Raw genomic sequence first — 25,656 nt, forward strand, 5'->3', positions numbered from 1 at the left:
TGTGTGATGCAGATAGTGAATCAATAGGGAAATGTCTGAAAGACGATACCACAAATTAAACCTGACAAAAAGGGTGAATTGATGGGATAGTTGCTTATGAATGCAAAATAATCACTGCATCATCTTCATGATATACAAAATAGAATACGCAACATATGAAAGCAGTAAATATTAGACATATCTTCTAAATAAATGAAAAGCAAGCTTTTCTGATTTCTAATCTCTCTGTATTCTATTCTTTCCAAAATGAGAAAATCTAAGGTATTTAGTTACATTCCTTAGATTCCTTCAGTTCTGGACCACAGATTGCTATTCAGCAAAATGTGTAATTTATTTATCTATCATTACCTTGAGAAATCATGGTTACATTTGGAAATTCAAAGCAAGTGTGCACAGTAATGCAGGCTATAGTCTTTGGTGTGCTGCAGTGCCATTAATTTACAGTAAATGGCACACTAGTGTACCTTACAAAGCAAATGCGCTATGATGTGCTGCATTGCACTGCAATGTCTTGTGCACTGTGAAAAAAAAAATGGGATTTTTGTACTTACTGTAAAATCTATTTCTCTGAGTTCATCGATGGACACAGTGCTCCATAAATCATAACTACTGGGTTATATTGCCTCCTCCAGGAGTAGAAATAGGCAGAACAAAAAATATCTGGCTACGCCTATGGGCTTTCCTCAGCTGGTATATAACCCCCCTCTCTGCTTTAGGTATTCAGTTTAGTAGCAAGCAGTGTTAGAAGTATCAAAACTCTATAGAGGGGTGGGTGCGGTGTCTGTCAATGATCTCAGATAAATGGGTTTTATGCTAAGTATAAAAATCCCATTTTCTCTTTTGTTCAACGGCGGACACATAACTACTGAGACGTCCAAAAACAGTGTCAAAAGGAAAATGAGGGGTGGGAAAAAAAACCCAAGGCTAAACATAAAAGCCCTAACCAGGACACAGGAGCCTTAACCGTAATAATTTCCATCCAATATACAGATTATATACATGATTTTATGAAAAGTTTACATACTCTGTGCTCTTGATTTTAGGGATGATGCTGCAGACACCGTTGCATGTGGATCTTCTGTCTCTGTGAGTCCTGTGAAAATGAGTAAATGCATGTGGGTACAGTGACAATAAGTGCAGAATTTAGCATTAGTGGCTTTGGTGGTAATTGCAGAAGGGTGCATCATTGCAGTGGCGACAGATGCAGAGGTGCATGTCAGTGCAGTTGCAGCAAGTACAGAGTGCATTACAATGCAGTGAAAGTAAGTGCAGATTACCCTAAGGGCAATGGTGGGGAGTGCAGGGTTCTGTCACCATGACACAGTCTCACAAACCATGCATGTGTAGTAGCAATTTAATTTTATAGGCCAGGCAGTACCTACTGTGTTGGGGTGCAGCTCCTAGAGGATTTGCAACTATTTGGTTACTTGGTGAGTGGGTTGCGATGATTGAACAGCAGGTGCATTGATTTGTGTCACAAGGCAGGAGATTAGCCTAGAAGCCATACTATTTTATAGAAAACCACCTCTGCCATATTTTAACCATTAATCCTCTTTTTTGCTTATAGTTCTTCCAAGGCATCCTACTTAGCACAAGGACAGCATTAAAGTGTGTGTATAGCCAAAACTTTTTTTTTTTGTTTAATTTTGGATATAAGAATAGGGGGGCTAAACCTCCTGTCTCCGAGATGCAATAGGAGATTAGAGGGAATATAAAGTGAGGGGAATATAAAGTGAGGGCCCTTGCCCCAATGGAAACATTTTTTTTTTTATTTCCCCTCACTTTGTTTCCCTGTAACAATTGCCACCAGTACAATTAGAGTGGTGAATCTCCCAATGGAGAAACACGATGCAATAAAAACTTGACGGAAGATTTAACCCTTCGCCACACATCACATACATAAAAATGTTTTGCCTAGAGATATACAATACATTCAGAGAAAGTTTTGCTTTCTATGAATGAAGGTGTGGATCAATGTCCCAATTTTACCTCCTCCAAGGCAAGACTTTTTCTCAATGGAGAAGGCGCCTTGTGATTAGTGTACTACAGCCAGAAGTCTCAGCACCGGACGTTCAGTGTCAACAGCAGACTGCAGCAAAAGATTTGCAGCAATAGCAAAAGATTTAACATACAGTACTTTTCGGCAGCCATAGGTGGGGCACTCTTCATTGGAGGTAACTTATTTTTACAAATGTAAAGCCTGTCCTTCGGGCTGGGAGTGGAGAGGAGGTTGAAGGTGCTGAGAGGCGGTACGGGCTCCTCTGACAGCTCAGCGCAGTCTCCATCCCCAGCCGGCCGCCGAGCTGGAGCCGATTAATTATGTCACGGTTATTTGACTGCTGGCCGCCCGTATGTTGGCGGAGACAGAGCCCTGGAGGGCCCGCACTGCCGCTGTTCTGCCTGGAGTGGATACAGGGCTCCGGAAATGGAGCCGCACGCTGCCTGGGGGTGTCGGGGGGCGCAGGCTGAGCGGAGGGTGCAAAAATCACTGCTAACACTGCCAATTTTTTTGCGCCCCCCCCCCTCGGCCTGTGCCCCTGGTGGGCGCCGGACTGGCCAACCCAATGGTTTGCCCCTGGGCATACAACATATTTTTGGAAACTGGAAATCAACGAATCAACCTATGGTGGGTGCATGGTTGCTGAGGATGCCCAAAATCTGCCTAATGGAAGATATTACAATTGTGAAATAGCTTGAGTTGTCAATCTTTCTCTCCATCTAGGAAGGCAGGATAACTTTTAAAACCTTCGACACCTATATTGACTGGATAGCCAATATACCTACTCTGGTATTACTAAATGATTAAATCAATTATAGAACATTGCAAGCAACCATGTACAATAATCAGAAAACCAGGAATCAGCTGCTAGAACTTTTCACACTCCCATAAACATGTGCATAGTATTAAATAAAAACTGTGCCACGCTGTGCCTCCTTAATACATATAAATCTATATATACCCTTATTAATTTAAAAAAAAACCACAATGTGTGAAAATGAATACATATACGCTAAATAAAAATTAATAAGTATAAAAAAATATATTTGAACACAAAGTACATATTGTGTATCATCAAACATAAATCCACGATGACAACTAAATTGAAAATCATGCAATTTTTGTGTTCACCAAATCACTTTCAAACAGTTTAGAATAAATCAAATAAAGTGCAGTCGGTAAAGTAAGTCCAGTGATAAATCTGTTAATTGTTGCTGAATAATGAAACAACGGTGCTAAGGAGGAGAAGTGAGGACATCTAGATTTCAAATATCCTTGACCTGGAGAGGCAAAAAGCGAGATTAGACCAAACTTAATTGTGAGGTCACACTCAATAAGGTGAGGGTACACCTAAAGGGGGGAGCACGAGGGTGGTAGTATACTGGCACATATCAAGCAGCCAGTGGAGCACTAATATCACAGGTGTGATTGGTGGAAGGTTATTCAGCAACAATCAACAGATTTATCACTGGACTTACTTTATGGACTGCACTTTATTTGTTTTATTCTAAACTGTTAGAACACACCAATTGCATGATTTTCAACTTAGTTGTCACCATGGATTTGTGTGAATATACACATTATGTACTTTGTATATTTAGATTGTTTTCATATGTATTAGTTTTTATTAAGCTTAACCGGTTGCCGACCGCCGCACGACTATATACTGCGGCGGTCAGCCCCGGCCAGGCAGAGTGACGTATCGGTACGTCACTCGCCTGTCACTGACTTGCGAGCCTATCGCGGGCGGGCGCGCGCCCGCCGAGGCGCGCGCCCGCCGCGGCTCGTTCACAGGCAAGTCAGTGCGTGTGACCGGCGGACTCGATGTCCGCCGGCCACACTACGATCGCTCCTGTGAAGGGAGAAAGACAGAGCAGCTTGTGTAAACAAGCTGCCTGTCAGTTCTCCCTGTGTAAAAGTGAAGATCTGACCGTTCTACTATGTAGAACGGTTGATCTTTGCTTTTACACCAATAGCCATGTCCCTACACAGTAGAAAGCACGCCCCTAGGACACACTTAACCCCTCCCTGTCCAATAAAGTTAACCCCTTCCCTGCCAGTGTCATTTTTGCAGTAACAGTGCATATGTATAGCACTGATTACTGCAGTAATGTCACTGGTAACCCCAAAAGTGTCAAAAATGTCAGTCAAGGGTCCGATCTGTCCGCCGCAATGTCGCAGTACCGAAAAAAAAATCGCAGATCGCCGCCATTATGCGTTAAAAAAAAAAACACCAAAAATGACAAAAATCTTTCTCTTTGTTAGTAAACGCGATAACTTTTGCGCAAACCAATCAAAATACGCTTTTTGCGATTTTTTTTTACCAAACATATGTAGCATAAAACAAATTGGCCGAAAAATGTTAAAAAATTTTGATTTTTACTTTTTTTTTGGGGAATTTCATATAAAAAAATGTGAAAAATATTGTTATTTTTGCAAAATTTACGCTCTTTTTTTGTTTATAGCGCGTGATCAAAAAATCGCACAGGTGATCAAATACCACCAAAAGAAAGCTCTGTTTGTGGGAAAAAAAGGACGTCAAATTCGTTTAGGTACAGCGTCGCACGACCGCGCAATTGTCCGTTAAAGTCACGCAGTAAAAAATCGCAAAAAAACCCCTGGTCCTTTAGCAGCCAAATCCTCCGGGGCTTAAGTGGTTAAATATATTCAATTTTTGCACATTGTGTTTTTTTTTTTTAAATAATAAGGGTATAAATACAGTAGGTTTATATGTATTCGGGAGGCACAGCGCGGCAGAATTTTTCATTTATTATCAAGTGATTGCCTTCCTGCAGACAGCAAATTCTAAAAGTACATTGTTGAATATCTTTATTCAGAACAAGAATAAAAAAAAAAAAAAAAGACACCAAGATGCATTTTTCTTCCTTTTTTTTTTTCCCCCCCTCTATTTTCTTTTTGCTTCATTTTGTGTGTAGCACTATCCCGTAGGGGCTGCCAGTAGTAGCTACTTCTTCCCTAATAGTACAGAGGCTGCTCACCACTCTGACTCCACTAACTTAGTCTAGGGCAGTGATGGTAAACCTTGGCACCCCAGATGTTTTGGAACAACATTTCCCAAGATGCTCATGCACTCTTCAGTATAGTTGAGCATCATGGGAATTGTAATTCCAAAACATCTGGGGTGCCAAGGTTCACCATCACTGGTCTAGGGGATGTCTTTTTGAAATCTATTGTTTGCAGAATATTAAACAGGAGGGAGGTTAGGGCATGGGATACTCCAAAACGCTGCACAGCAAGCGTGGCACAGGGAGAAGGGGGCGTGGTTTAAATTGCGCTAAATATTGGTCGTGGCTTAAAGGGGGTGTGGTTAAATTAAGTCTGAGATGACCTAAATAGTGCAGAATGTGGTAATGTTAAACAGGGAATGTACAGTGCGGAGGGTACGGTGGTGGGTAGTATGTGCAGGAGAGGGGTGTGAATTGTATGGCAGCGGGTAGTATGTGCAGAAGAAATGTTTTAGCCTCTGTAGTTATTGGCCACCACCAGCACTTGCCTATATTATTTATTGCAAACCAAAAGTGCTATGTGCATATACCATATATTCTCAATCAGTTACAGTAAATAAGTACACGAAAATAAATAAAAAATGTTACTATAATACTGTACTCAGTGGGTATGTGAAACTATGTGAATAATAACCTCTGTTGATATGGACTACCAACATGGTTACCCCAATACACAAAGTGCCAAGTGCATATATCATATATACTCAATCAATTGCGGTAAAGAATGAAATACAGTATATACATGAATCGAATAAAAAAAAACATTTAAGATGAATACTGTGCTATGTGAAGTAATTCAACAACCGCTGGTTGTGACAAGTAGTGTATCACATGAAATCCAGTCTAAAAAGGTCCAAAAAAGTATGTGCAGGAGAGGAGTGCAGAGTGTACATCAGTGGGTAGTATGTGCAAGGAGAGGAGTGCGAAGTGTATAGCGGTGGGTAATATGTGCAGGAGAGGAGTGCGAAGTATATGGTGGTGGGTAGTATGTGCAGGTAAGTAGTGCAGAGTGTATGGCGGTGGGTACTATGTGCAGGGAGAGGAGTGTGGAGTGTATGCCAGTGCTCAGTATGTGCAGGTGAGGAGTGTACAGTGGTGGGTAGTATGTGCAGGATGGTGTCAGTAGAGCAGTGAACGGCGTCAGTAGTTCTTTATTATTATTTTATCTATTTAGTTTTTTTTATTTAATTTAGAATTTTTATTTTTTTTCAAAATGCTTTTAGGGCAGTGGACTGTGTCAGTAGAGCAATGTCATAAGAGAAGGACAGGGGGGGGGGGGGGCAGGAGGAGGACACAGCAGGGCTGGAGGACACAGGAGGACACGGATGGGTGGGAGGAGGACACAGGGGGACAGTTGGGGGAGATTGGTGCAGTGGTGGGTGGCAGTTACAGCAAGGCCATTATTAGAAATCATGGGGCCCCCTACAGCCTACCCAATGGGGCCCCAGCCCCGCATCTGACCCCACATACCTGCCTAAAGAAATGCAGCTTTGTCTTCAAGTGGGACAAAAGAGAGCACTGGTGCCTGGTCAAGGGAGATGGGAGAACCTGATGCTTAGCTTAGAAGGGAGAGTTTGGGAGTCTTGGTGCTTAGTGGTGAGAGATGGGGGTCCTGGTGCATAGTGTGGAGAAATTGAGGGGTCCTGGTGCTCAGTGGGAGGAGATGGGGGTCTTGGTGCTTAGTGGGGGGAGATGGGGGTCCTGGTGCTTAGTGGGGAGAGATGGGGTGTCTTGGTGCTTAGTTTGGGGAGATGAGGGGGTCTTGGTGCTTAGTGGGGGGGGGGAGATAGGGGTCCTGGTGCTTAGTGGGGAGAGATGGGGCATCTTGGTGCTTAGTGTGGGGAGATGGGGGGTTCTTGTGCATAGTGGGGAGAGATAGAGGGGTCTTGGTGCTCAGTGGGAGGAGATGGGGGGTCTTGGTGCTTAGTGGGGGGAGATGTGGGTCCTGATGCTTAGTGGGGAGAGATGGGGCATTTTGGTGTTTAGTGTGGGGAGATGGGGGGGTCCTGGTGCTTAGTGGGGAAAAATGGGGAGTCTTGGTGCTTAGTGGGGGGAAATGGGGGGCCTTGGTGCCTAATGGGGGGGAGACGGGGTATCCTGGTGCTTAGTGGGGAGAGATGGGAGTCTTGGTGCTTAGTGGGGGAGATGGGGGGTCCTGGTGCTTATTTGGGAGAGATGGGGGGTCTAGGTGCTTAGTGGGGAGAGATGGGGGGTCCTAAAGCTTAGTGGGGAGAGATGGGGTCCTGGTGCCTAGTGGGGGGGGGGTCTTGGTGCTTAGTGGGGAGAGATGGGGGGTCCTGGTGTTTAGTGGGGAGAAATAGGGGTCTTGGGTATTACTGGGGAGAGATGGGGCCCTGATGCTTAGGCAATTATCATTCAAAAAGTGACAGCGCTAAATGCTTAAAATTGGCCTGGGCAGGAAGGGGGTGAAAGTACCCCGTATTGAAGTGGTTAATGAATTCACATAAAAACAACAATGTCCCCCCCCCCTCTGCTAGGTGTACACATGAGTGATCTCCAGCTGTATGTATGTTACATTCCATAAACCATATGTGTTTTTGATGGTATATGGGCTATACGAAGAGTTGCGCAACCATATTGGAAATTTATTTTTCAGTAAAATTTTCAGTGCCTTTGTTGATCACTAGGGATGATCGAACGGTTCGGGTCGACCATCGGTTCGACCCGAACATTGACTGTTCGAGGTTCAGCCGAATTTAGAACTTTTTGCTGAAAAAGTTCGGAATTCGGCAACCAGAACCGACCAAAATGCAATGGGACAGGAAATGGGCTTTAAAAGCCCATGATTGGACCAGAGCCATTAGTAAAAGCCAATTGAGGGGGCAGGACAATGCTAGGAGTGTGATTGGAGTGACTAGGGGGTCCAGAGGCCAATCAAAAAAACGCCTGCGCCAAAAAAAAACGCCCAGGTGTGTTATTGCATTCTTTTTTTTGGGCATTTTTTTGGGGTCTTTGGAGTCAGGCATGACATCTGAACTTGTGTATAGGGGTATATATACACACACATGTTTGTATATATACACCTACACATATATAGGTGTGAAAAGAGCAGAACACTATGCTTGCGCTAATGAAATAATTAACAGGCATATGGCTCCGCTCCTATCACACCTATATGTGTGTATGTGTATAATACATATAAGTGTGTGTGTATATATATACCCCCTATACACAAGTTCAGATGTCATGCCTGACTCCAAAGACCCCAAAAAAATGCCCAAAAAAAAGCCTGCAATAACACACCAGGGGCGTTTTTTTTTGGCGCAGGCGTTTTTTTGGGCATTTTTTTGGGGTCTTTGGAGTCAGGCATGACATCTGAACTTGTGTATAGGGGTATATATACTGTGACAGGAAGTCAGGTAAATCTGGGAATGTAGTCACTGAGAGGAGACACATTCCCACCTGCTTTGAAAAGTTCACTGATACTATAGGGTGTTGGCTGCAAAAAGAGCCAGCAGGAAGTTGAAAACCATTCAGCTGTTCAGAATGAGGAGATCAAGGCCTCTATAATTTGTCCAGAGAAAATCTATTGAGTGCTGCCTCCTGTCGCTGTGTGAGCTGGGAAGAGGAGGACAGACATACGTGTACCTCCCGACGCCGTGTGGGCATGGGAGAAGGACTGCTGCCGCCTGTCGCCGTGTGGGCTGGGAGAGGGGGACAGTCGGATGTGTGCCTCCCGACAAGCTGGTGAGCATGGGAGAAGACCCCCTACAGCGATGTGAAGCTAAGGAGGGTAACCACGAGTGAAGACGTCTCAAAGGTGAGAAGACAAAGTGTTCCATGTGAAGAGTGTGAAGAGTAAAGGATCCTGTTATAAATGAACATGTGCTGTGTGAAAGAAAACAAAGGGACATGTTCAATGGACAATGTTTGTGCTGTGTGAAAAGCAAACAAATGGACATTTGAGTGTCTGCTGTAGGATCAGCAGTGTCGGCCCAACAGTAGGTTGGGAAGACTTCTTAGGTAGGTTCCAGCGTGAGAAGGTAGCCGCCCACAGAGGCAAGGATTTATTTTGTCTTTTATTTTATTTTGGCTGTTTTGATGCTTGCAATTGTGTTAAGTAAATTGCATGAATAAATCAGTCTTGTTTTTCAACCTCTAATCGGCTATCTCTGTGAAAACGCACCCCCAAAGGGGTCACCCATACGCCTACCACCGAGCTAATCCCTTACATATGGTGGAGGTATGCAGTGGGCAGAAGCAGCAAGATCCCTGCAAGGAAGTGCAAATGTTTGATGAACTTTGTCTGGTGCATGAGATTGCACAATCTATGTGTGCAGGAGAGAAGATCCTGACAGAAAAAAAAAAAAAAAAAAAAAAAAAAGTGTTTTAAAGAGACAGGGGTCTCAAAATTTTTTGATGAACTTTGTTGTGTCTGGTGCAAGTGACTGCACAAACTGTGTGCGCAGGAAAAGAGATCCTGCAAGAGAGAGAAAAACTACATGTGTTGAAGAGACAGTGGTCTGAAAATTGTTTGCTGGACTGTGAAAAATTTGTTTGTGGAGTTATTGAAGATGGGGCGTTCAAAACGCCTGAAGAATGCAAAGATAGATGAAATGAGAGACCGGATTCTATGGATGGAGGGGATGCTACCGTCTGAACCAGCCCCATCCATGCCTAAAGAGAGTCTACTAAAGAGGAAGGTTGTTGTCCCTAGCAACACTGATGAAACTGCTATGGAGACGCAGTGTGCTCAGATGAAAAGTAAACTCAAAATGGAGGAGATGTTGAAACATCTGATTATATCAAATGCAGCTCAACAGCAAGCAAATGCAGCTCAACAGCAGGCAAATGCGGATTTTCAGCGGAGCTTTGCAGCTCAGCAAAAGGCTCATCAAGAGAGCATGGCAGGCTGGAAACAGAGACGCCAGCAGCCAATGGAGGCCATCGGTTTGGAGGAAACCGAGTATGTGTGCAGGGCTGAGTTGGATGCCTTGCAACGGAAAATGGAAGAAAAGGAACAAGCCTTGGAATTGCTTAAAATGGAGCATAGAAACTTGCAGGAAATGAATGAACTACTCAAGTCTCATGTGTTACAGTGGGAAGAATCCACTGCTCTTCTTTTGGTCGAGTTGCAAAAATGTCAAGACACTATAAAGGAGAAAGATACCATCCTCATGGAAAAGGAAATTGAAATTCAGACTTTGCAGAAGCAAAGTATGTGTGAAATGTTGGAGTTGCGTAATCAGCTGGAAAAAAGTCTTCAGTGTTTGGAAGTTACAAAAATAGACCTGCAGGAGTCGCAGGAACAGAATGTCGCTCTGAAAACGACATTGTCTCTCAGCGACAACGAGAAAAGTGAAAGAGAGGCTAAATTACTGAGTACTGTGTATGAGCTCACCACTTTGAGCAATGTGGTAGATGAATTACGTGCAGACTGTGAAAGTTGGAAAGGTGAAGCCCAACGTTTCCAGCAGCAGTTAAAGGAGAAAGAAGCCTGTGTGGCAGAATTACAGTCTCATTCCCAGAAACTAGCCAATGAGGTGAAGGCTCTTATGCAGGGAAAAGGAGATTGTGAACATAAGAGGGAAAAAGTAGAGGCACGGCTTCTGGAATCGCAAGTCAAGGTGTCAGAAGGTGACCGATTGTGTGCTAAGCTGTTAGAGAAGGCAAACCGACTGCAGGTTGAGTTGGACAATGTTACAAATCAGCTTTCTCAAGCAGACAGCAAATCTAGAGAAATTGCGGAAGATTTTTCTATCTTGGAATCGCAGCTGCAAGACACGCAGGAACTCTTACAGGAAGAGAGGTGTCAAAGGCTGAGTTTTAGCACAAAGCTCAAACAAATGGAAGATGTGAAAAAGAAGTTTGATCAGATGCTTGGTGAAGAGAAGACTGTGTCTGCAAAATATGCAGAAGAACGCGACCGCGCAGAAGCGGAGGCGCGTGATAACGAGAGCAAAGCCCTGTTCTTGGCTCGCTCTTTGGAGGAAGCTCTAGAGTGTAATGTTAAACTAGAAAGAGTTAACAAACAGCTGTGTACAGAGATGGAAGATTTGGTCCGCTCCAAGGATGATGTTGTGAAAAGCGTTCAGGAGCTAGAAAAGTCTAAGCGAGCCTTAGAACAGCAAGTAGAAGAGATGAAGATTCCGTTGCAGGAACTGGAAGAGGAATCCCAGGCAACAGAGGATCTGTCCCAAAGAGGGGATAGTGTGCCTGATGCAGTTTTTAAAAGGATCAGTGTTTTGGGGTCTGTCCTGAGTGAGCCTCAGAAATGTGATGACATGTGGCTTGAATCACCCCTTTGGAATAAACCGTTCCTTCAAAAACTTCAAGCATTGGAAAATGTATCATTAGAACTTCAGCAAACAAAGGAGCTGAGTAAGAAATGTGATGATTTCTCAGTTCAGGCTGAAAACCTAGTGGGGAAAACTAAGGCTGTTGGTGAAAACGTGAAGCAAATGAATAAGTGCCTTTCAGGGAGTGTTTCCAAAATGGAACTGGTGAAAGACGGGTGGCAGAAGTTTGATCGTGATCTTGAGATGCATTCCATGTGGAATTCAGATAGAGAAAAAGAACTAGGTGACCTTGAGCGGTCAAATAGTTCAGCAGAAAGTGCATTGAAGAAACCTGTAAAAGAATGTGTTGCAGTTCCATGCTTCTTCACTGATGCAGAGAGGAGGTCTATAATGGATACCACCCAGATCGCTGGGTTCAACTGTGTTGTTGCCTTTAACCCCTATGTTGGTGGAAGGAAAGTTGATGATGTTCTGGTTGGCTACTTCTGTGAAGAGTTTGGCAAGAAATATAAACTGAATATCAAATCAAATAGTAGGCCTTTACTGCGACTCGCTCAGGAGGGCGAAAAGTTTAAGAAGTTGATGAGTGCAAATGCTTCAGATCTGCCTATGAATATGAAATGTTTGGTGAATGATATTGATGTCTCTGGGAAAAGGAACAGGGGTCACTTTGAAGAAATGTGTGACAGCCTGTTGTCTCAATTGGAAAATCCTCTGCACAGCATCTTAGAGCAAGCAAAGCTCAAGAAGGAAGATCATTCCCTTTTACAACAAAAAGTCAATGATTGTGTACAGCTGTATGGAGAGGCAACTCAAGTCACAGAGGGATGTCAAGAGTCCCTACTTGGAACAAACCTTAGTGAAGCAAAGGTTCTCAAAGTTTTGTGGAAAACATTTATGGATTGCAGAGAGAGGCGTCTTAAGAATGTTGAAGACATTAAGACTAGCCCAATTGAGTTGCCTATGGATCACGGTCCTCCATGGTGGATTGGACAGACGGTTATGAGGGACAAGCTGTCTGACATTTATGAGAAAGCTGTCAATGAAGATGACAGAAACGAGAAGGAGCAAAATTATGCCAAAAATGCAGTTGAAGAATGTGTATATGAGATGAGAGACAAACTGTGTGGCATTTATGAGAAATCTGTCAGTGAAGATGACAGAAACAGTTTCATCCGGAAGCTTGAGGATAATAGGAGGCTTATCAGTGAGTCAGCAGTGCCTGACACATGCGTGCCTGGAAATATGTGTCCCAACCCTAGGGTTGAAACAAGAGGGGGGGGTATGTGACAGGAAGTCAGGTAAATCTGGGAATGTAGTCACTGAGAGGAGACACATTCCCACCTGCTTTGAAAAGTTCACTGATACTATAGGGTGTTGGCTGCAAAAAGAGCCAGCAGGAAGTTGAAAACCATTCAGCTGTTCAGAATGAGGAGATCAAGGCCTCTATAATTTGTCCAGAGAAAATCTATTGAGTGCTGCCTCCTGTCGCTGTGTGAGCTGGGAAGAGGAGGACAGACATACGTGTACCTCCCGACGCCGTGTGGGCATGGGAGAAGGACTGCTGCCGCCTGTCGCCGTGTGGGCTGGGAGAGGGGGACAGTCGGATGTGTGCCTCCCGACAAGCTGGTGAGCATGGGAGAAGACCCCCTACAGCGATGTGAAGCTAAGGAGGGTAACCACGAGTGAAGACGTCTCAAAGGTGAGAAGACAAAGTGTTCCATGTGAAGAGTGTGAAGAGTAAAGGATCCTGTTATAAATGAACATGTGCTGTGTGAAAGAAAACAAAGGGACATGTTCAATGGACAATGTTTGTGCTGTGTGAAAAGCAAACAAATGGACATTTGAGTGTCTGCTGTAGGATCAGCAGTGTCGGCCCAACAGTAGGTTGGGAAGACTTCTTAGGTAGGTTCCAGCGTGAGAAGGTAGCCGCCCACAGAGGCAAGGATTTATTTTGTCTTTTATTTTATTTTGGCTGTTTTGATGCTTGCAATTGTGTTAAGTAAATTGCATGAATAAATCAGTCTTGTTTTTCAACCTCTAATCGGCTATCTCTGTGAAAACGCACCCCCAAAGGGGTCACCCATACGCCTACCACCGAGCTAATCCCTTACAATACACACACACTTATATGTATTATACACTTACATATATATAGGTGTGATAGGAGCGGAGCCATATGCCTGTTAATTATTTCTTTTTTTTTTCTTTCAATTTTAGTTTTTCATTTTATTAGAGAGTGAAAAGGAATTTACATTTACATTTCAAAAAAATGAACAGCCAAATCAAATATATAACAAAGGATACACATTTGGGAGTAGGAATATTTGTCCTATTCCTTATCCTAACTTATAATGGCCTGTTTATTTATTCCCCTCTTATCACATGGAATCATTCCTACCTTTCCATTTCTCTTTCTTTTACCTCTCTCTACCCTTACCCCCATAACCATAAACAACCATAGCAACACTCTTCCATAAAAGGAAGAGAAAAAAAAATCAACCTCCTTACCCTCCCTCCCCACACCCCCCTCCCCCTTCTTCTTCCCAAATCCAATGGCGAACCTCTCAAACTTCCCCATTACTCTACTCTCTAAGGGTTTTCCCTTCTTCAGAGAGGATGAAAGCATTCCATCCCTCCCATGTCTGTCTATATCTCTCTCTATTATGATTTGCTGTTAGAGTCAGATCTTCCATTTTATTTATTTCCTCCACTTTCTCTATCCAATCCCTTATAGAGAGTGGAGTATTTTTTTCCACCCCAAAGGGATACATGATCTGGCTGCGTTTGCTAAGTGACTTATTATGGATCTTGTATATTTTTTTGTTGACATTATTGATTCCTGTAATAAAAAGAAGGCAGGATCCATTTGGATCTCAACCTCCGTAAATTTCTGTATTATCCTTCTGATCTCCTCCCAGAATCCTCTTATCTTGGAACATGTCCAAAATATATGTATCATTGTACCCATTTCCTCTTGACAGCGCCAACATCTATCTGATGTGTTAGGATAGATACTTTTCAGTCTCTGAGGGGTATAATATCACCTTGTTAAAATTTTATAGTTTCTTGTATTTTGGTACATATAGAAGACTGAAAAGCTCAATCTATTATTTTTTGTTGCTGTTCCGAGGAAAAGGTACAATTAATTTCTTCTTCCCATTTATTTAGAAAATGTAATTTAGCCTGGTCTTTAGGTGTCACTAACAAATTATACATTTTAGATAGCGTGTGGTTTAAGGTTCCTGTTTCTGAGCAATATTTTTCAAAGATTGTTTCTTGTCTTCCGTAGCTCTGAGGATGTGGTAGTGTCTCAAGGTAATGATGTACCTGTAGAGAATGGAAGTCCAAAGGTATCTTCTTTGTTCATCAATATCTCCAATGTCGGCCACTTATCTCCTTTCAAAAAATGTGAGGCTTGGAAACAACCTTTTTTCCTTAGTTCTCCAAATGGGCCTTTTTCCATTCCCATAGGGAACATTGGATTTCCCAAAACAGGGAGTAACGGGGAGTCTGAATTATTTTCCATCCCCTTTATATATACTTGTGAAACTATATTTAATGTGTTACCTATCAACGGATGCTTTTTCAAAGTTTCCGGTAGATAGTCATAACACCAAGCGGCCCTGTTAATTATTTCATTAGCGCAAGCATAGTGTTCTGCTCTTTTCACACCTATATATGTGTAGGTGTATATATACATACATGTGTGTGTATATATACCCCTATACACAAGTTCAGATGTCATGCCTGACTCCAAAGTCCCCCCAAAAATGCCTAAAAAAACGCTTGCTACAAAACCGACAAGGTGTGAAAATAGCGGAGCCATATCCCTGTTCTATAACCTAATAGAAACAATCTTTTTTTTCTGGTTCTGGACATGCTACAGAGCTGAAACGTCACAGGTACACGTTTTAGACCCCCCAGACACTAAATCTTTTTTTTTTTCAATAATTTTTTCAATAATTGGCTCTCTATCAAAAATGACAATTTTTAAGAATTTTTTTTGTGTGATTAATAGTCTCTGGGGCATGACCCAGAACCCTAGGCACTTTTTAGGGGCATTTATTGGGTTTTAGGGCTTCAAAATTGAGTTTTTTGATTACCGAAGTTCGGGTCCCATTGATTTCAATGGGGTTCTGAAATCCGGGCCGAACTTTTTGGAAGTTCTGGTGTTCTGGTCGAACCGAACTTTTGAAAAGTTCGATCATCCCTATTGATCACTATTCATGTCACCATAGCGCAGTTCACAATTTTTATTGTTTTGAAAAGTATTCTACTATTTTCTATTCTATTTGAAATTAGAATTTTGGAAGATGGTTATATTCTATTTTTTCTATTCTATTGTCTATTCTATTCTTTTCTTTTCGTATTCTATTCCAATTCTATTCTATTCCTTTAATTTATTTTCTATTCTTTTATTTTCTATTCTGCTCTATTCTGTTACCTTCATTTATATTCTATTTTATTCTATTCTATTATATTATTTTCTATTCTATTCCTTTACTTTCTATCTAATTTTATTCTTGTTTTCAAATTCGATTAGATTAGAATTTGATTCAAACTTCGGCCAAATTTCTTTTCATTATTTTGGATTAATTTAAACTCGTTACTATTGTAATTCAGAAGTTCGGATACACCTGAATATCTGAATTACAAAAAATTCGTCCAAATTTTGTTTCGGAACGAAACAAACCCTACATGTCTAAAAGGGATGGTACTGAGTAAAATGCAGCATGTTATTATGTTCATGTGCAGTATGTTATCCAGTAAGGAATGCATACCTCAAAGATGTGTTGTAAACAAAAAATAATTAGAAATTTATTTTTTGCCCTAAACATGATTAAGACAAAAATACAAAGACAATTACAAAACCATTGTGTATATATATATATATATATATATATATATATATATATATATATATATATATATATATATATATATATATATATATATATATATATATATATATATATATATATATATATATATATATATATATATATATATATATATATATATATAACACATCAAAGAAAATATCAATGATATGGGTTTTTGATAAGGCAAGTAAAAGTGTGAAAAGGATTATAACATGTGAAAAGCCCATAGTAGCCAATTAAAAATATTATTTCATTATTTCAGCTGAAATTTGATTTTGACTGCGCTAATATATACACACTACATAGGATGAAAATAACTTTGAATAAAATGTTTTTTTGTACCTTTAATTCTGCTGAGAGAGGCTAGTATTTTGAATCATATGTATGGCATTTCTGTTCTGAAATATAACGCCACTGATTTGCACAAACAAACAATTTTCTATGTCAATCACATGTGACAGAAAGCTTTATAAGACTAAAATATTTTGACTTTAAATATCCTTCCCATTGATTTTTTTTGGCTAACAAATTAGGTCCACTGATTACAGAAATACACCCGTTTTCCCGGAAATACCCTGACTGGAAAAAGTAGCAAAAATAAATAAACAAGTCTGATTGGTACATGGTAGGCCACGACAACTTCATCATGGATAACCTATCTCTCAGTGATAAATTAAAAAACGTTATGAAACTTTTCATATGTCTATACACTGTATTTTTCTATTGAAAGGTTCTTCCTTTAAAGTGGATGTAAACCGGATTCATAAAATTTGACCGGGGCACATATATCTGTAATGTTTACTTATCTCTCTCTCCAAAGCCATTAGTCCCATGTCTTTCTGCTGCGCTCTTCCTCTGTTATCAGCATGATAACCTCTGACCAGCTCTCCAACACTGGAGATAAAAGCAGCTGGAAATTTGTATAGGGGAGGTTGCTATAAATATATTAGCAGAGAGCTGGTCTATTCACAGCACAGCTCTGCAAGTATCTTTGTTCCTATGCCTATGTGGGGGGGGGGGGGGAGGGGGGATTTCCTCCAATCAGCTCACACACAGTGTATGCCCAGACCCCCCCCCCCCCCTAAAAATTCTAGCACAATGTTCGTTTTCTAAAGAATATAAAGAATATAAAGTTAGATAAACGTATGTAGGGAGATTTGTCTAAACTCTATGTATCATCTGAGGCTGTGTACCTCACTGGGTATAGGACAGGGTTTACATCCACTTTAAGGGAAGCATGACAGGATAGAAATGGAGTTGCTGTGGAGTGGTCATTGTTATTCTTGTTTCACTACTGAACCATTGGCTAGAACATGCATCTAGGTAAAGAATTAAAGTGGTATTAAACCCAAAACTAAAAAATGTAATATATAGCAGCTTACCAATCATTAGATGTGGTGGCTACATTACTTTTGTTTTCCCCTCTGTTTTCACCTGGTGATCTGGTCAGTAACACACCCCCTGTATTAGAGTGCACCCACTCTGATTGAAGGAGAACAGTGGCACTTTTGGGCAACTGGGGGAAGGAGGTTAGATGTACTAGCAGATTTAGATACAGTAACAAATTGAAGCCAAACTCCAGCTAATACTGCAGTTACACAAGCAGTTACATCAACATTTTTTTTCTTTTGGGACAAAGGTTTTACATTAATAAAAAAAAGCTGATCATTGTAAACACCCCTGTCAGTGGTAAATAGTTTGTCTCAACCCTCTAAAATGCTACATTTGCAGGACAGCTTGTTCTGTTGAAAAACAACAGACTTACTGGCTGGATCACAAGCTAAAAATAAAAGAAAGGAAGTTTAAAAAGAAAACTAATGAATCCATCACACCTATGAATTGGTAAGCTGAAATATAATTAATGTTTGCTTTTAGGTTAATACTGCTTTAATCTGCAGTATATTTGTACATAGACATGCGCAGGGGGTGTGCCATGTGTGTCTGGGCACACCCTAATCCCTCTGTGTGGTGCCAATTACCCCTACTGCCTGGGCTTCCCCCTGTGTTGTGCTTCCCTCCTCTTCTCTCCCCCCCCGGCTGCTGGAGGGGATGCTTCAGGATTGAGATTGGGGGAAGGGGGCTAATCAATATGTAATTTGCTGGCCCCTCCCTTTTCTAAATGAACATAGTGAACACACTCACTCACTGTGTCCAGTCATAACTGAAGCATAGAAAACTGTGTTTACTATGCTTGAGTTTGTGAATGAACAAGAAGCCGCTCAGCACAGAACACTTCCCATTCACTCACTGCACAGTGCAGCTGAGGCTGCAGAGATAGGCATGTGTGTTTGAGCTTTGGGGTGCACACCCTAATGCAGTAGGGTGTGCACACCTATGTATTTGTAACAGGTTAGGGACTTACTCACTATGTAGTGAGGCATTAGCCAGTGTGGCATTGGTTAGGCAATCACAGAGCATGCATGGTCAAAATAAGAAGCAGGGTACTCTATAATGATGACAGGCCAAATGGTCTGTTTCACTCTGCAAATTTGTTTTCCCTCCTGATCTCATTCTGTTAGGTCTCAGGTTTTAAAATTAATTTGAATAAATCAGCAGTCTTCAATAATAATATTCCTCCGGTAAGCACTCCTTGTTTTGATTTATAGTGGAAAGCCAAAGCTTAAAATATTAGGGAGTTTAGCTAGCATGATCCTCAAAGGATATATGTCAAGCCACTTACACCCCTATTTTGAGAATATTGCACCTGCAGCCCATGACACACATAACATATTATTAGTGGGCTGTATGATTGAACGTTCTCTCCTCTATACTATACCTGTTTAAGTCTTCCCAAAACCTCCCCGCCATCCAAAAAAAAACGTAAACCGTACAAAATTATCTAAATGCATTCTTTTTGTTTCCGACCATGCGTAGTCTTGCGTAGATTTTTTTCAGACGAAAACCGTACTAATTAAACGAATAACATTTTATAGCCTGTATATTCAGTTTTTGTCATCCAAAAATTCGTAATCAGCTTTCGAAAGCACTATATGAACGATCCGAAAATCGGGAGATCGTTCCTCAGACGAAATTTTACTTCCGATTTTCTGGCCTTCACACTCCATCTTACATAATATTTCCCTGTGTTCTAAGACTTTTTGGCAAACAGCCTTTCAGTTATCTATGACTTAAGAAGTCAACTGAGATAATTTTTTTTAAGGAAATACACATCTCCCAATACAGTTAGAAAAAGGATAACAAAAAATTCTATTCGTTTTATCACATGGCAAGGAAAAGTGCATCTGAACACAGATAAAATTTGTTGCTGCAACGTGCACTACTGGTGCGCATACACAGCTGTACAGGGTTTATCCACTTCATTTTATCTCAGATTTACCCTTTGATTTTGTCATTAGTTTAAATGTGTACAGAAGGGCAGAAAATACAGTTGTGCTCCAAAGATTGCATACTCTGGGAGAAATTGTGAAATTTTGTCATTGATATTGAAAATAGGACTGATCATACCACAAAACTTTTGTTGAAAGCGTAACTCCACTTTTATTGAGAAAAAAACATTCCCCTCTGGGTGATCTATGTACATTACAAAGATTTTAACAAACTTTGTTGCAGATTCCTACCTTTTGTTATTCTGAGGAACTCCCTGTGTGTTTTTCTGTATCCATGTGGGAAAGTGAATCTAATGGGAGTGGTTTCATTAATTATCAATCAACTGTGCACTAGTGAGGAAAGCTGCTGGGCCTGCATCCATTTAGACGTGATTTCCTATTGGGAGTATCTCACTAAAAATGACATTTTTGTTGCAGGGCATGCAAGAAATCTGACTTGTATCTTAGGCAGACTTCTGGGAAAATCAGTGAGCCAATCACAGGAAATTATGTTTCTGGGGGACATTCTGTACGCATTCTGTGCCATATTGGATTACATTTACAGAAAATTACAATGGCTGCAGATTAAAAGTGAAAGTTCATTTTTATTAAAATTTAATTACAATATGACTTTTGTCGCAATTGTATACTCTATAATATTTTTTCTTTATTTGCTTTTTTCCCCACGAAAGTGGGAGTTACCCATATGATAGTGATCATATGAAGCCATTTATTATCACATAGTGGTTTGGCTCATTTTTAATCATAAAGATAATGACAGATATCACCCTGATCAATACATACCCTGGAATGTTTGACCTTGGTACAGACAAACAAAGTGACACACACAGGTTAAAATAGATATTAAAGATTAATTTCCCACATTTGTGGCTCTTTAAATTGCAATTAGTATCTGTGCATAAATAGTCAATGAGTTTGTTAGCTCTGACACAGCTCTATGCACAGAGCAGACTAGATACTGAGCCATGGGGAGCAGAAAAGAACTGTCAAAAGACCTGCGTATCAAGGTAATTGAGCATTATAAAAGCTGGAAAAGCCTATAAAGAGATATCCAAAGCCTTGAATATGCCAGTCAGTACTGTTCCATCACTTATTTGGGGATCTCTTGACTCCAAGCCAAGGTCAGGTAGACCAAGAAAATTTGCAGCCACAACTGCCAGAGGAATTCTTCGGGATACAAAGAAAAACCCACAGGTAACCTCAAGAGAAATACAGGCTGCTCTGGAAAAAAAAAGCTGTGTGGTTATTTCAAGGAGCACAATACGATGATAATGGAATAAAAACTAACTGCATGGTCAAGTTGCCAAGAAGAAGCCTTTACTGTGCCAATGCCACGAAAAAGATCAGTTACCATATGCCCGATAACAATTTGACATGCCTCACAGCTTCTGGCACACAGTAATCTGAAGTGATGAGACTAAAATAGAGCATACTAGTGCATTGCTGTCTTATCTGCAGCTTTACCTATGTTCCTGTAATCTGTGTTTGATTCCTGTGTTTGACCCGCCTTATCCTGACCACGCTTGCTCTCCACCTGTCCTGACCTTTTCTTGCTTCAAAGACTTTGCTTATCTCTATACATTTGCCTGTTATCCTGTTGCCAAACTCTGCCTGCATCTTGACCATTCTCTGCCTGCCGTTTATGCCTATATCTGATCATCTGTTACTGACCTGGCTTGTCTGACCCTGCTCCAGTTATCTATCTATCTGGCTCTCCATAGAGCCTGGTGATGCTGCTCCTCCATCTGCTGTGTGACTGCATCTGCTGTTCCTGCTGTCATTTGTTGCTTCAGCTATCCAGTCAAAATGTGGTGACACCTCTGTAACCAACAGAGGATCTTGCAGGCACTCTTATCTCACCGTGCTCTCGCGGCCAATGTCACAACACCAGTGACCACTGAGCCAGGGCTGTACGAGAGGTCTCTCTCTACATGTCAAGCTATGCTACAAGGTACATGACAGAAGCACATAGCAACAATAATACCATCCTCACTGTGAAGCATGGTGGTGGCTCACTGATGTATTGGGGTTGTGTGAGCTCTAAAGGCGCAGGGATTCTTGTGAAATTTGATGGCAAGATGAATGCAGCATGTTATCAGAAAAAAATGGCAGCCAATTTGCATTCTTATGCACAAAAGCTCTGCATGGAATGCTCTTGGACTTTTTCCAGCATGGCAATGACCCCAAGCACAAAGCCAAGTTGACCCTCCAGTGGTTACAGCAGAAAAAGGTGAAGGTTCTGGAGTGGTCATCACAGTCTCCTGACCTTAATATCCTTGAGTCACTCCGGGGAGATCTCAAACATGCAGTTTGACGACCAAAAACGTTGCATGTCAAACAAAAACTAAGAAAAATTCCCAACTCAACTTACCAACCAGCCTGCAACAAACCAAAATTGTCCTGTCTAACCGTTCACGTTAAAAACAGGGGTTTCATTTGCACAAATTTGCAAATACATGCAAAAGTATGTATTTGCAGTCCTAACTCTATAAATTTTGAGAGCTTCCATAGTGGGAGAACATATATAGTAATGGATTGATTGAGGACAGGTTTGCCTGGAGGGAGGCCACTCCTCCTTAAAGGCACAGGGGTGCACTGGACACCCAGTAAATAGCACAATTGCAGCAAAGGTGGCCAGTGTGTCCCTCAACAAATAACCAAACATACAAACAAACGGCAACTGGCTCAACCTTTAACTAGCCTTAACAGCAAGGGACACATGGAAGGACGACGCAGCAAGTCTAACAAAAACAAAGAAAAACTCCCAGACCAACTTACCAATCAGCCTGCAGCAAACCAAAATTGTCTTGTCTAACAGTTCAAGTTAAAAACAGGGATTTTGTTTGCACACATTTGCAAATACATGTGTAAGCTGCAGAAGTCATAACAAGGCACCCCACTATTATATGCAGTCCTAACTCTATACATTTTGAGAGCCCCCATAGTAGGAGCACTTATATATAGTGATGAATAGATTAAGGGCAGTTTTGCCTGCAGGGAGCCCCCTCCTCCCTAAAGGCACAGGGGCACACTGGACACCCAACAAATAGCACAATGGCAGCAAAGGTGTTAAGGGCATCCCCTCACCAAATAACCGACAGTAGAAACAAACATCAACTGCCCCAACCTATAACTAATTTGGTGAGGGGATGCCCTGGACACCTTTGCTGCCATTGAGCGATTTTCTTGGTGTCCAGTGACCCCCAGACAATTCTACCCTCAATCTATCCACTACTATATACTGTATATGCTCCTATTACAGAGGTTCTCAAAATGTATAGAGTTAGGACTGCAGATAATACTGGGGTGCCTTGTTGTGGCCTCTGCAGCTTTTGCATATATTTGCAAATGTGTGCAAACAAAACCCCTGTTTTTAACATGAACTGTTAAACAAGGCAATTCAGCTTGTTGCAAGCTGGTTGGGAAGATGAGGTGGGAATTTTTCTTGTTTTAGCTTGACATGTCTCCCTTCCACGTGCTCCTTGCTGTTAAGACCAGTTATAGGTTGGGGCAGTTGCCGTTTGTTTGTAAAAACTTTGCATGACCTGGAAGAATTTTGCCAAGATGAATGGGCAGCTATACAACCTGCAAGAATTTGAGACCTCATAGCCAACTATTAAAAAAAACTGCACACTTTAATTGATGCTAAAGGGGGCAATACACAGTACAGTATTAAGAACTAAGGGTATACAGACTTTTGAACAGGGGTCATTTCATTTGTTTACTTATTGCCATGATCTATTTTATGATTTTGTTATTCTATTATGACCTACAGATGAATATGAATCCCATAAGAAATAAAAGAAACGTGTTTTACCTGCTCACTCATGTATTCTTTAAAAATGGTACATACTATTACCAATTCTCCAAGGGTATGCAAACTTTTTAGCACAGCTTTATATTCATAAGCTAGTAACATATGCGTGGCACACAAATGTGTTTTTGCTAAATCATGGCAAAATCTAACCCTCCAACCCATTCAAACCCTGATCAACAAAACTAGCTGGATGCACCATATGAAGCAGATATCCTCCACACTCTAAGTTAAGCTTGCATCTTTTAATCAAGTATGGGCTTCATGGCTTCAAAAATTCCTTTTAAATTCACAAAATACATTTAGTTAGGCTTAAGTCGGCCAGTTGGGTATGGTCCATTTCTTCTGGTACACATTCACGTGTTCACAGGACTGCCGTCAGAAATTACAAGGCCCCATACAGCTTACCTGACAGAGCCCCCCCATACCGGCCCCTCCCCCTGCTCCCCATTCTGAAACATTCCTCTGTGTGTCGCAGCAGCTGCCAGCTGGAAAGGAGAAGAGGGAAGCTGGAAGCGATGCGGGGGAAAGGGGCACACAGGTGGACCTGGATAGCAGATGGAAGGGGTGCATGTGCTAGAACTATTCTCCCTACACCCGGAGAAAGGGGGAGGAGGAGAATCTGGCAGTGCTGCAGGGGACGGCAGAAGAGGATCGGTATCTGTAATAAGACAGTACAGCTCAGCAGGTGCCCAGGCCCAACCTTTTGAACTGAGGGGGCCCGGGCCCATTACAGGAGGGCTGGCTGTAGTACCTTACCAGCAACCCTGTATATACAGCTATATGGAACCCGTGTTACCATCCCCCTCCATTGTATTATACAGACAGGCTCTATATTTATACCACTGTAAGCATATAATATCCTATTTGGAAGTGGCCCTATGCTTCAAAATAAAAGAATGATAAACTACATAAAGAATTGCAAATAGTAATAATACATGTGTCTGATCTCTCAAGGTAGATATTGAGATCCTCATCAGGACCCCTGATGAAGTCACGTGGTCTTCTGGGATGCAACTAGTCGGGAAGGAGTTGGGTATGTCACTTCTGGTTACTTTGTTTTTTATATATGTAGCAAGGTTTCCAGGCCTATGGCCTGATGTCGGTCTGCCATTAGTACCGGTAATCTCTCCAGCCCATGTGAGCTGTGACCCTGGGTGTGACAACTGAAGCAGCGAAAACTCCGGCATCTTTGTTTGTGGTTTTTATTGGAATAAAGGGGATGGGAGAAGGGAATACGCAGGGCCGGTTTTAGACAAAGTGTGGCCCTGGGCAAACCTAAAAGTGGGGCCCCAAATTTTTTTATATTCTTCCAAAAATATTGGCGCATTTAATCAATTTAGCCAAATAAAACATACAACTACATAAAAATATGCTTTAATTAAATAACATTAAATTAATTATAATCATAATCATTATAATCACATCAATTATAATATTCTATTATGTTTACTGCTCCTCACCGAGATCTATTATAAGTAGGCCTGGGTGAGGAGCAGCAGAGCCATATAAAGAACATACACAGCTCTGCACATAGCGCTACTCATTTACACTAAATAGAAAGCCCCAGGGCAACAAATATAGAATAAAAACTCTAATACTATCACCAATGACGGATTACACTGTAAAAAAATTGCGTGACTTAACAAACAATCATTAGGTTGGTTCAAAAATGACCAGCGTGTCCCCATCAATGCACAGTGACCAGCATGTCCCCCATCAATGCACAGTGACCAGCATGTCCCCCATCAATGCACAGTGTCCAGCATGTCCCCCATCAATGCACAGTGTCCAGCATGTCCCCCATCAATGCACAGTGACCAGCATGTCCCCCATCAATGCACAGTGACCAGCATGTCCCCCATCAATGCACAGTGACCAGCATGTCCCCCATCAATGCACAGTGACCAGCATGTCCCCCATCAATGCAGTGACCTGACCAGCATGTCCCCCATAAATGCACAGTGTCCAGCATGTCCCCCATAAATGCACAGTGACCAGCATGTCCCCCATCAATGCACAGTGACCAGCATGTCCCCCATCAATGCACAGTGACCAGCATGTCCCCCATCAATGCACAGTGACCAGCATGTCCCCCATCAATGCACAGTGACCAGCATGTCCCCCACCAATGCACAGTGTCCAGAATGCCCCCATCAATGCACAGTGACCAGCATGTCCCCCATCAATGCACAGTGACCAGCATGTCCCCCACCAATGCACAGTGACCAGCATGTCCCCCAACAATGCATAGTGACCAGCATGTCCCCCATCAATGCACAGTGACCAGCATGTCCCCCATCAATGCACAGTGACCAGCAAGT

The 25,656-nt window shown here is 41.8% G+C and overlaps 1 protein-coding gene across 2 annotated transcripts in view; it reads right to left on the bottom strand.

Annotated features, from left to right (window-relative positions):
• Positions 1-1,010: 1,010 nt before the first annotated feature.
• LOC309545912 (uncharacterized protein) overlaps positions 1,011-25,656 on the bottom strand; it is a 106,918-nt gene continuing 82,272 nt past the window's right edge. For both annotated transcript variants that reach the window (XM_082245334.1, XM_082245333.1), the window contains exon 5: positions 1,011-1,093. In XM_082245334.1, the coding sequence (XP_082101460.1) occupies positions 1,017-1,093 (77 nt within the window). In that variant the 3' untranslated portion in view covers positions 1,011-1,016. The remainder of the gene's footprint in view (positions 1,094-25,656) is intronic.

The sequence above is a fragment of the Pelophylax lessonae genome (genome assembly GCF_965119305.1).
Source record: "Pelophylax lessonae genome assembly, chromosome: 2".
In the NCBI taxonomy this organism is placed as follows: Eukaryota; Metazoa; Chordata; class Amphibia; order Anura; family Ranidae; genus Pelophylax; species Pelophylax lessonae.